Source organism: Salvelinus namaycush, chromosome 28, assembly GCF_016432855.1.
Source record: "Salvelinus namaycush isolate Seneca chromosome 28, SaNama_1.0, whole genome shotgun sequence".
In the NCBI taxonomy this organism is placed as follows: domain Eukaryota; kingdom Metazoa; phylum Chordata; class Actinopteri; order Salmoniformes; family Salmonidae; genus Salvelinus; species Salvelinus namaycush.
Genome location: NC_052334.1, coordinates 21,741,175 through 21,753,460, shown reverse-complemented (window position 1 = coordinate 21,753,460; position 12,286 = coordinate 21,741,175). Strand labels below are relative to the sequence as shown.

Sequence of the window (12,286 nt, the reverse complement as noted above, 5' to 3'; positions counted from 1 at the left end):
AGTGGCTTTGGGGGGCGGGAGGGTAGGATTTAGTAGAGAAAATGGGTGGGAGGGTCTAGATGCTGCAATCTCAGCAGTGACTGTAAATGTGTCTTTAATAGAAGCATATGTGAGTAGTGCAGACTTGGGACACCGCGTGCAACATTTCTACACTGATTCACAATGGAAATACCATCTCGTCTGTTCAGAATCCTGTTTGTTATATTGGGGAGAGTCCCTGACCTTGCCTGGCCTTTCACTCATTATCATGTGGACCAACGAGAGTCAGTCTCAGAACGGTCTGATCCACTATGGCACTAAGCCTATGACTCACCAACACTCAATACAACTTGTTGACAAACGGTATTTATACTTTCAAGCCACCCCACCTCCCACTAGTCCCCTTCGATATATGAATGAACAGCTGCCTAGAGGGAGGGAGTGAGTGAGTGAGGTGGTGTGGGGGTGAGAGAGGTAGAGGGGGCTGGAAAGGAAAAGAGGCGTATTTCAGGACGCTGTGGCGGAAGCGCCCATAGCCAGCTAGGGTTTCAGAATGTAGGACAAAGGCTTCTCCCTCTATGTCACCATGGCCTTTTCTCAATTAGATTTGCTCACCTCATGCGTCCTCTCTCCTCCCTTGCCTCCTTTTGAAATAGGTCAAAGTTAATCGAGGAGAGTCGGCGAGGAGAGTGAACGTGGTTGGAAATTTGTTTGCTTGAAATGAGACGGTCATTCTCCACTCACACGTCATTACAAAAATTATGTTTACAGGGGGTGGATCCCAAAATAAATGTGTAGAGTGATCCCCAAAAATTTATTAGGATAAACATAAGTATCCTCAATGAAAGGTGGCTATCGAGAGGGGAGGACACTCCTGTTTACCTACTAACAAATTGTCACAACACTCAACTACTTATCGGTTTCCGAGGGACGGAGGAGAGAGGACAGTCTTTTGCCCAAATGAGAATCTCCCCATACATCTACCTCTGAGACCCACACTACACTGTGTTTCTGGTGCACGCATGTGTTTCTGGGATGTGTTTTACTGGTGTGTGTGTTGTATGTATAGGGTTGGAATTGGGAGCAGTAGGCTGATTGGCAGACCATGCCGTGTGCTTTTATTCTCCACCCTATGGGCAGGACTCCAAATACAGGCCTGTTTACTGAGCTGGACATGGCGGGCTAATCGCTATACTTAGACACGCTGACATATCCAGGTGATAGCCTGCTAATACCAGCCAGCTCCCTGGACACAGACCACTTAATGTAATAAACCCACCCCTTCTCTTCCTGCCTGACTTCAGGGAAACCTTAGCCATGACTCAAACAACTACCTTTAACTTAGCAAGAGAGAGTGAGATAGCTGTGCTAACAGACAGGTTGCGACAGGCTAGCTGTTAATCCAAACAAACTGCAGATCAGCATCTCCTCAGGGGGGGTCGAAACACTAAACCCTCAACCAATGGTGTATTAATAAACGTCTCGGCCCCTGTTGGAAAACGTAGCATGGTAGTTAACAGCTTTCAGTGTAAATGGGGATAGAGGAATGTGTAGAAGGCTACAGGTCCGGTTGGTGTGGGTGGTCCATCCGGTATTTTTGTATGTTATTTTTTGGTTTTTAAAAACTCCTCATTCACCGATGTCGGTTAAATTATTTGAATTCCATTTCATTGTTTTTTCTCTAAAGATAAATCAGATCAAGCCCGAACTGTGTGATGGAGTAGGGAGTTGTAGTTTCCAACAGGCCAATACTCAACATAGTTTAGCACAGAAAATGTGATAATTAACTACAATGGCTCGTCATTCAGCAAACTGGTCATTTTTTTAGTAACTGCAAAACACCCGTCTCAACGTCAACAGTGAAGAGGCGACTCTGGGATGCTGGCCTTCTAGGCTGAGTTTCTCTGTCCAGTGTCTGTTATTTTGCCCATCTTGATCTTTTCTTTTTATTGGCCAGCCTGAGATATGGCTTTTTCTTTGCAACTCTGCCTAGAAGGCCAGCATCCCGGAGTCGCCTCTTCACTGTTGACGTTCAGACTGGTGTTTTGCGGGTACTATTTAATGAAGCTGCCAGTTGAGGACTTGAGGCATGTGTTTCTCAAACTAGACACTCTAATGTACTTGACCTCTTGCTCTTGCTTGTGAGCCTCCCACTTTCTATTCTGGTTAGAGACAGTTTGCGTTGTTCTGCGAAGGGAGTAGTACACAGCATTGTATGAGATCTTCAGTTTCTTGGAAATTTCTCACATGGAATAGCCTTCATTTCTCAAAACCAGAATAGACTGACGAGTTTCAGAAGAAAGTTATTTGTTTCTGGCCATTTTGAGCCTGTAATCAAACCCAGAAATGCTGATGCGCCAGATACTCAACTAGTCTAAAGAAGGCCAGTTGTATTGCTTCTTTAAAATCAGCACAACAATTTTCAGTTGTGCTAACATAATTGCAAAAGGGTTTTCTAAATGATCAGTTATCCTTTGAAAATGATAACCTTGGATTAGCTAACACAACGTGCCATTGGAACACAGGAGTGCTGGTTGCTGATAATGGGCCTCTGTACGCCTATGTAGATATTCCATAACTATAATTTTGTTTTGCCTTTTCCAGCTACAATAGTCAGTCATTTACAACATTAGCAATGTCTACATTGTATTTCTGATAAATTTGATGTTATTTTAATGGACAAAAAATGTGCTTTTCTTTCAAAAACAAGGACATTTCTAAGTGACTCCAAACTTTTGAACGTTAGCGTATATTTAATTGAGTTAAATAAAGCAGCATACAAACATGGACTCTTTTTGTTTTCTTGAGTAAAGCAGCTCCAAAATACAGGCGTTTCAGCCTAGCTCAGTGCTTTCTGTGGTGGGGCAAGCTAGCAGAAAATACAGAGCGCGTCACCATGATTGGCTCAGTGTTCTGTCACTCATGAGGACACTACGTCGCCACCAAGTCTAAGGGTAGCCCCATGGGTGCTGCCAAATAGTTATATTAGAAGTGCCCATCCAAGAAGGCTAAAGGTCATTGGCCACAGATAAAATTACATCAAATCACATTCTCTACAGTAGCTTTGATTGGACTAATTATGTCAAAATCACACTTTCAAAATCTTAGCTAGCAGTTATGAATCAAGTCGACAATCGACTGCAAAATCATTTTTAATCCTTGTCATTTGAAGATAAATGAAGAGAAATTACAGATAAAACGTATTGGTGCTCATCGGCCATTGGACAACAAGTTGAAAATCACAAATTCAACAATGAGTGAAGGAATCAGTGGCTGAGTTCAGGACAACTGGGAACTCAGGAAAAATGAGCTACAACTGGGAAAATGCGTTTTGAACTTCCATCCAACTCGGAATTGTAATAGATAGCACTTGTATAGCCTAGGAAGTAGCAGAAATGTGCAGAAAGTAGTTTTGAATGCATTTTATTGAAGGGAAAAAATAACAGTCTTGAACTTTTTTGGCAACATAGTTGTACTATACAATGAGGAATTAAACTACAAAATAGTAGTCTTCTCCCATTTTTTTAACCATTATACACCTTGTGGGTGGGTGCCAACAACAATAAGAATAAAATAAGATACAAAACAAAAACGTGAAGAACATAAATCAATGATATTACAGCAATACATAATAAAATGTACATAATAAAACAGTGAAAATCACTTACATTACAGATTTACCTCTGAATGGAACCAGTTACTCATCCACTGTTACTTCAAGCCCAGGGTTGTAGAGGTATGGCAGACGCTCCACCCACTTCTCCCAGACCTCTCTTATGGCCGCCAGTTTGTCTCTCACACGTCTTGCAGGTCTTGACTCACGGTTATCAAATCGTAGCATTCTTGAGAAAGTGTGAAAGACTTTCAGTGGCATCGTGGCACGGAGAAACACCCTTCCACTCTCTGCATCCCAGAGACTATATATGTATTCTCGCTTCGGGACCTATACACACCCACTAAGATTAGCAGCTTTATGTAGGCATGGAGGTCAATCTCATCCATCCTTTTCCAGTTGTCTCCATATTTACGGAAACCCTCCATATTTGTCATCTCCAGGATGATTTTTTCGATGGCTGGTGTGATGAACATGTAGAATGTTGAGGCGATGTCCTGGGCATGGGCAACTGCATGTCTTGTGGGCCCTGGGGTCATATGACATTTTGTGCTGCCATCCTGCCTTGGTTGTCATATGGTGACAAGGACCATGTTATTTTGCTCTTCTTTGACAAAAATGTCTCAGCTTGGGAGATTTCTTCTTCATCTGAAGATGATGCATCGTGCTTTGGGTTGTATTCTTCCCCATCTTCTTCAGATACTTCCTCCTCTTCTAAATGTTCTTGTTCCTCCTGGACATCTGAAAAGAATCAGATCTACGACCTGTTGGGCACTGAAACGTGCACTCATGGCTTCAGCAAAGAGAGAACTGGAGGGACTGTCATCTGCAGCACCTTTATAGCCTCTGACTGCATCCCCCATTAGTAAACAATGCTTTCAACAAATGTTTATTTTGTCTGAAATTGTTTATTTTGTCTGTGAACTTGAGTCATGTGTGGGGTCGTGGAGGGGAGATGCTGCACATGCACAATAAAGTTGTGTCTGAGTTCAATCAGTAGCACACAATCTCAATTTCTCATTGCGTGTGTGTGTGTGTGTGTCTTTGTGGTGTGTAAATTATTTTATAACTGCCGGGTCAGAAATGACCCTAACACCTTGCCCAAACCGGCTGCGCGCATGCGCCATCGTGCGCTATCGTGCATAAATTTATTTTGCCCCCCCACACCAAACGCGATCACAACACGCAGGTTAAAATATCAAAACAAACTCTGAACCAATGACATTAATTTGGGGACAGGTCGAAAAGCATTAAACATGTATGGTAATTTAGCTAGTTAGCTTGCACTTGCTAGCTAACGTTAATTTGTCCTATTTAGCTAGCTTGCTGTTGCTAGCTAATTTGTCCTGGGAAATAAACATTGAGTTGTTATTTTACCTGAAATGCACAAGGATCTCTACTCCGACAATTAATCCACACATAAAACGGCCAACCGAATCGTTTCTAGTCATCTCTCCTCCTTCCAGGCTTTTTCTTCGTTTAACTTATATGGTGATCGCATCTAAACTTTCATTGTATTACCATGACTACCGGCAAAACAGTTCGTCTTTCAATCACCCACGTGGGTATAACCAATGAGGAAATGGAACGTGGGTACCTGCTTCTATAAACCAATGAGGAGATGGGAGAGGCAGGACTTGCAGCGCGATCTGCGTCAGAAATAGGAATGAGTTCTATTTTAGCCCTTGGCGTCGCAGACGCTCGTTGGATTTCTAAATTTATTTTGCGACTCTCGCGCACGCGACGTATCCGGTCTGGTCAGCATGTAAGACAATCTTTCTACCCTGGTGGTGTGCAGCTTTCATGGAAATATGAACAAAGGCGATGTTTCACTTTTTCTAATGTTGGGGTCACTAGGAAAAGTCATCAAATTTCAAGTTGAAAAAAATATAATTTAGGGGGTTTTCTCTGCTGTTAAACATAGTGGAGGGTTATTTTTACACTTAAGACAACACAAGGGTTAAGCAAGTCAGCCATATCAGCTGTGTTTTTTTAAGGCAGTAAATGAGACTGAATTAACTGTTTTGCTGCCAGACAAGACTCCGCTGATAGCCAGGTGTAGCAGTGGTAAGGTGTTGGGACAGCTTTGCCCCACCAAGATTTGCATGCTAAAATCGCCACTGACAATGACCATAATCCACTGTGCACCTACTTGTCCAGTCTGTGCATTTCTTTTACGCCTGCTATGTTAGGATAGCGTGGGGCAGACACGGAGAGGTTGAGAAAAGAGAAGAATGCAGGGTAGAGAGCAGTTGCCTCGCAAGGTATCTCTACCTGAAAATACATGATCTAAGTGAATGATAGCTGGTGTTCAGCAGTCATAAAAGTATGCCTTATTTACATTGAATAACTACTAAAATAGTGATTTTATCAGACAGCATACAGTAGGCAGCAGCTCTATAGAGATGAGATTACTTGGAATGAAATAATAAAACTAATGTAATATACACAACTGAGATATTTTATAAAAATAATGTAAATAAATGGTCAATAAGAGATAAGCAGTAATGGGCAGTCACTACCATCATGTGACTTTTATTCATTGTTTCATTCTGTGTTACAGCATTCAACCTACTTGATGCATCGTACATTTCATATAAAATGTATCAAAACCCAAAAACCGTGTTTATTTTTTAATAACTGAACCCGAAACCGAACGGACCTCAAAAAGCACTAAATCGCTCAGCACTAGTAGCTGTGGTTACTCTATAATTACCCATTGGGGTGAGGACACGCTGGTGCCCCCAGGTCCTGTCACTCAGGCTTTACAAGGGTCAGAAATAGCAAGGGGCTAAGGCCCAGGCATCAGACAGGATCATTTTGGTTTCATTGCAGTTGTTCCATGCAAGCATACAATATTGCATACAGTTAAAAGGACAATTGTGCCATTTAAAACCTCCTATTCATTATTGCCAGCACCAAACAAGTGTCTACATACAATACCAGTCAAAAGGATGGACACACCTACTCATTCAAGGGTTTTCCTTTATTTTTACTATTTTCTACATTGTAGAATAATAGTGAAGACATCAAAACTATGAAATAACACATATGGAATCATGTTGTAATCAAAAAAAAAAGTTAAACAAATCAAAACATATTTTTATATTCTTCAAAGTAGCCACTCTTTGACTAGACAGCTTCGGACACTTGTCATTCTCTCAACCAGCTTCACTTGGAATGCTTTTCCAACAGTCTTGAAGGAGTTCCCACATATGCTGAGCACTTGTTGGCTGCTTTTCTTTCACTCTGCAATCCAACTCATCCCAAACCATCTCAATTGGTTTGAGTTCGGGGGATTGTGGAGGCCAGACCATCTGATGCAGCACTCCATCACTCTCCTTGGTCAAATAGCCCTTACACAGCCTGGAGGTTTGTTGGGTCATTGTCATGTTGAAAAACAAATGATAGTCCCACTAAGAGCAAACCAGATGGGATGGCGTATTGCTGCAGAATGCTGTGGTAGCCATGCGGATTAAGTGTGCCTTGAATTCTAAATAAATCACAGACAGGGTCACCTGCAAAACACCCTCTCCTCGGTGAGAACCACACAAGCGGAGATCATTCATTCACCTACTCAAAGACACAGCAGGTGGAAACAAAAACCTCAAATTTGGACTCATCAAAACAAAGGACAGATTTCCACCAGTCTAATGTACATTGCTCATGTTTTTTTGTCCCAAGCAAGTCTCTTCTTATTATTGGTATCCTTTAGTAGTGGTTTCTTTGCAGCAATTTGACCATGAAGGCCTGATTCCCGCTGTCTCCTCTGAACAGTTGGTGTTGAGATGTGTCTGTTATTTGGGCTGCAATTTCTGAGGCTGGTAACTCTAATGAACTTGTCCTCTGCAGCGGAGGTAACTTTTCGCATTGACTGACCTTCATGTCTTAAAGTAATGATGGACTGTCGTTTATCTTTGCTTATTTGAGCTGTTCTTACCATAATATGGACTTGGTCTTTTACCAAATAGGGCTATCTTCTGTATGCCACCCCTACCTTGCCACAACACAACTGACTGGCTCAAACGCATTAAGGAAAGAAACTCCACAAATGTACTTTTAACAAGGCACACCTGTTAATTGAAATGCATTCCAGGTGACTACCTCATGAAGCTGGTTGAGAGAATGCCAAGAGCTGTCATCAAGGCAAAGGGTGGCTACTTCGAAGACTCTCAAATATATTTTGATTTGTTTAACACTTCTTTGGTTACTACATGATTCCATATGTGTTATTTCATTGTTTTGATGTCTTCACTATTATCCTACAACGTAGAAAATAGTGAAAATAATGAAAAACCCTGGAATGAGTAGGTGTGTCCGAACTTTTGACCGGTTCTGTATGTGCTAAAAAGATAAGAAACGTCCTAAAAAATGCTTCTCTGTGATATCACAGGGTAGGATTAAAAAAGAAAGAAAAAGTGTGATTTTCAAAACCTGCAAAGAGTTTCTAGCCAGAGATAGGGTATTTTCTCTCCCCACGTCACTGTGAATCTCAGTGTTTTAAAATCAAATTTTTTATTTTTTATTTAACTTTTTCACATATGTAGACTGGTATTGTGCCGGAGATAATGAAAACGAAGTTGAAAAGTGGTGGACTTGCTGAACCATGTTTCTGAGTTTGAGTACTGAAGCAGACCAGACACCCACCACATCCAAGTCTAACCCCTGGGCAACACGCCCATTCAATTCATTAGTTGTTCTGCCGTGTTCTGTTCAACGGGCAGTGAGCCAATAGAGAAGATAACTACTGGAGGGCTTAGTAAGCAGTCCTCAACCAGGCCAATTAACATGACGCGCACACACACACACACACACACACTTCTCACCTGCAGGGCGGCGAACATCATCATCTCCTCCTCAGTGCACTCTATTTCCTCAAGCAGGATGGCCCACTTGGCCTGCTCATAGAGCTGGTTCACCCTGATGGCATCGTACTGCAGGGGGGAGAACACATAGCACTAAGCCTGCCTCTTCACAAGTACATAGCATAGACCCACACACAGCAGTCAGAGACATTCCAGCTGAGAAAACAGGACGGCCCAGAGGGGTACTTCTTCTCCACTCTACGCCCCCCCAAAATCTGCCAGTTGCAGATGTAGACTGGTGGGGAGTGTGTGTGCATTATTTGTTTGTGGTGTGTAAGCTGTTACACAATTCAGAGAAATGCAATAAAAGTTAAGAGAAACCCTAAAGTCTCATCTGATGGAAAAACAAGTCCATATACTGTACCTTGGGGTTGAGGTCGAAGAAGCTGTGGTATTTAAACCGCAGGAGGAGCACCTCGTTCTCCTTGACATCCTGCTCCATCAGAGACCTGGACGAGTCCAGCCACCTTCACACACACACGAGAAATAAAACACACCATATTTGACAGAACAGTGACTGTCACACTTCTGAAAAAAGGTTCCACAAACAGAATGACCTCAAAGTTAACAAAGTTGTGAAACAGGGGCCAGTTGCACTACAGCAGACAAGACTGGTGCTAGATGGTTATTATTAGGGCGACTCACCCCTGGTTGATCTTGGCCTTGTCCAGGAGGGACTGGGACTTGTAGAGTTTAGCCAGGATATCGGGCGAGGATATTGGCTGGCTGACAGCAAGGATGCTGGGATTGCCCTCAGAAAGGGGGCTGTCTCCGAACCAGGCGGTGGTGGGAGACAGGGGGCTGCCGTCTCTGGAGTCATAGGTGGGGGTCATGGTCTTACTGTACAGGCCTGGACTGGAGTAGATGCTCCCTACAAATCAGACAACACATGTTGTACTCTGGGTTAGATTGAGGAATGTTGGGCTCAATTCCATTTCAGTTTGAGAGAATGATTAAAATTCCAATTACATTTATTTTCAATTCTTAGATTGGAATTTCAATTCACTTCTGAAATTGATCCCAATTGTGTAAGTGACATCCACCAAGACAGACACACATCACAAGTTCCAAAACTGGAAAAAAATGAATATGATAAAACACAGTCACAATACAGTCCCCTGCAACAGAAGGTACTGAATGTGTGAGTGTAGCGCAAAACACAAGTGCCTTCCAAAAAAAGTGAACATTGTTCCACAGCACACTTGCAGCCTGCGGTTGGTAGCACCACCGATCTGACAGGTGCTCTTGATGCCCTGCCAATGCTTTATCATGCACATGGTTCACACGATCATGATCACATGGTCCACAACCTGAGAGGTGCACAGACCAAACTATACAGCACAACCAGCAACATATGGGCGGGGCTGTGGAGGGTGTTACACGAAAGTGTAAAAGCTAGCATCTCTCTGATTTGTTTGTGTCCCATTTAGGGGAAAACGGTGGATGTGCGTTTGGAGGGAGAGATTGGGGTCCTTGGCTTGAAAGAGAAGTGCTCATGTATAAAGAGTTGTGTGTATGAAAACATAGTTCTATTCAGATTTAAGCCATTGATAATTGAACTAAGACATAAATAACCAATGTGAAACCATGACACGTCCTGTTGGCTAGCCTGTCCAGTATGTTTGGTGTAGTAACAGCCCACACACTGACCAGGCCCCGTTGGCCTGAAAAAGCAGGCAGGCCAAACCACAATCTCAACAAGAAATGGCCTGTGTGTGTGTGTCTAATACAGTCAAAGTAATGAGAACAGCAAGGGTTTCTGGAAGGCTCTATAAAGGTCGACTCAAATGCAGGGAGGGAGGCAAGGCAGGTCAGCTAGAGTGCTGCTCTCCCATACGGTCACAGGAGGAATCCCAAACATCTAGCGAAAGCTGGTAAGAGTATATACTGTCAGGACAAAGTGGTTACTCCCAGCGGTTGACTTTCAGTGGGATCGTGCAAATGGGCTGGAGGGCACCAACTAGGTTAACATTTCCTAATCCTTCAACCCCTTTCACTGGGGACTGCTAGGGTCTGGAGGGGTAGACCACCCAGCGCTTTGTCACCTAGATGTAAACTAGGAGGTGTCGTCACCATATAGAAGTGTCTGTTTCTACACATGGCTTCTGTATGGATTTGGGATGGGGGAGGTCCATTTGAAATTGGGTGAATGTATTGTTGTGGACATACCACCCTTTTTCCAACCACATAATCATTTTATTTCACTCTTCCTGGTACCTGCTGAGCAAAACGTGAACAGATTTCTAGCAAAACAAACACATAGTGAGCAAAGCTGGTTTTAGTGAGCTCGGTTCTGTTGGAGTGAGGCAAAGCCTATCTTGTCACCTGACTGAGGAAATCAGCTGACTCTGGTTACAAGGGCAGCAGCTGGCTTCCTATGGATACAGCATTGTCAGGTGACCAGACCATCACCCCAGCTGAGGGGTGAGGGGGGTAAGGGAAACGGAAGGCCGCGAGGAAGGGGAGAAAGCAGACAGAAGACCAGGAGAAACCTTACCTTTGACCGGCCCAATGTAAATTATCTCAGAGGCTGGAGTGGGAAGAGAAAAAGAGAAAGGAGGAGGAAGAAGGGAAGGAAAGCAGAGGAAAAGGAACAAAAACAAGAGGACAGATTAAAGAGATATTAAAACGAGAGGAGATATTAAAAAGACAAGAGGAAAAAGGAAGAAAAAGTAGGGAGTAGAGTAGCAGTTTTTTTTAAAGAACATGGATGAGAATGTGTACCAGGGAAGGGCACTGCCAGTATGCCAATCTAACCAGCCCTAGATGAGGTCCCTTTGCTCCCTCAGCAGAGGAGAAAGGAACGTGGTATGACAAACCATGGACAGTTCCTATCAAATGTCAAATTGAAAAGCCAGGCAGGGCAGGGTGTTTGTTAGAATGACCCAGTGCTACATAACACACCTCCTGAAATTAAAGTCCTGGACATAACTTCACATGAGAATATTGTAGAGCTGATCATCTGAGCAGAACAGCAAAGTTGCAGACCCCATGGCAGAGAAGGAGCAAGCATGGTCTTAGTCCTAGTTCTGTGTCATAGTCAACTGTTAGTAATATGGATAGTAACAACATTCATGTTTCTGTTAATGGAATGTGGGTGGGGGGTCTGGGATTTTCCAGTGACACTGTAGACATGTGGGTGGAGATGGGTTGTGGTTTTAGAGTCAGAACTGACTCGTTCTAAACACGATCTGGATCAACCCCATACATCCTGCTTGGTCTAGGGTGAACTTCTGAAGTCAAATCTTGCCAACTGATCTTGGCCGCAGTATTGCCCCTTCACCCGGTTTCCTCTGTGGTCCAGTGATTGTGTTGGGAAGGAGATAAGGAGTTATCAGGTCAAGGTCAGAGAGGCAACAGAGGGCCTCACTCAGTATGGGTGGAATGGGCAGGACTGTAGGGAGAGGCAGTGGCTGAGCACCATACAGATAGCATCAAGTTTAAGGAAGAGGCTGTGTGTGCATCCGTGTGCATCCGTGTGTGTGTGTGTGTGTGTGTGTGTGTGTGTGTGTGTGTGTGTGTGTGTGTATTGCATCGTAGGCCTGGACCTTGTGATTCCCATCAGGCGGCCACAGCCCTTCCCAGAGGGGAAGCAACACAACAGTCAGCAACTAACTTCCAGCAGCTCGGCCATGAAACACTGCACATGAAACATTGCCTCACTCCTACCATCTGAGCTGGGGGAGGTGTGTGTGCACACGTTTTTCTGAAAGTCTTTTTTATCCTAAAGCAATTTTGACTCTTTGCACAGAGTTATGGCTTGGCCTAATTCATTTTAGAAACCCCTGGCGAACAACTAACATAGATCAATAGGATATCAGTGTGGTAA

The 12,286-nt window shown here is 43.4% G+C and overlaps 1 protein-coding gene across 5 annotated transcripts in view; it reads right to left on the bottom strand.

Moving 5' to 3' along the window:
- LOC120023081 (fermitin family homolog 2) overlaps positions 1-12,286 on the bottom strand; it is a 79,048-nt gene that overhangs the window by 18,621 nt on the left and 48,141 nt on the right. For all 5 annotated transcript variants that reach the window (XM_038967038.1, XM_038967039.1, XM_038967040.1 and 2 more), the window contains exons 5-7: positions 9,103-9,328; positions 8,822-8,924; positions 8,419-8,526 (exon numbers count right to left, since the gene is read on the bottom strand). In XM_038967038.1, coding sequence (XP_038822966.1) covers positions 8,419-8,526; positions 8,822-8,924; positions 9,103-9,328 — 437 coding nt within the window. The remainder of the gene's footprint in view (positions 1-8,418; positions 8,527-8,821; positions 8,925-9,102; positions 9,329-12,286) is intronic.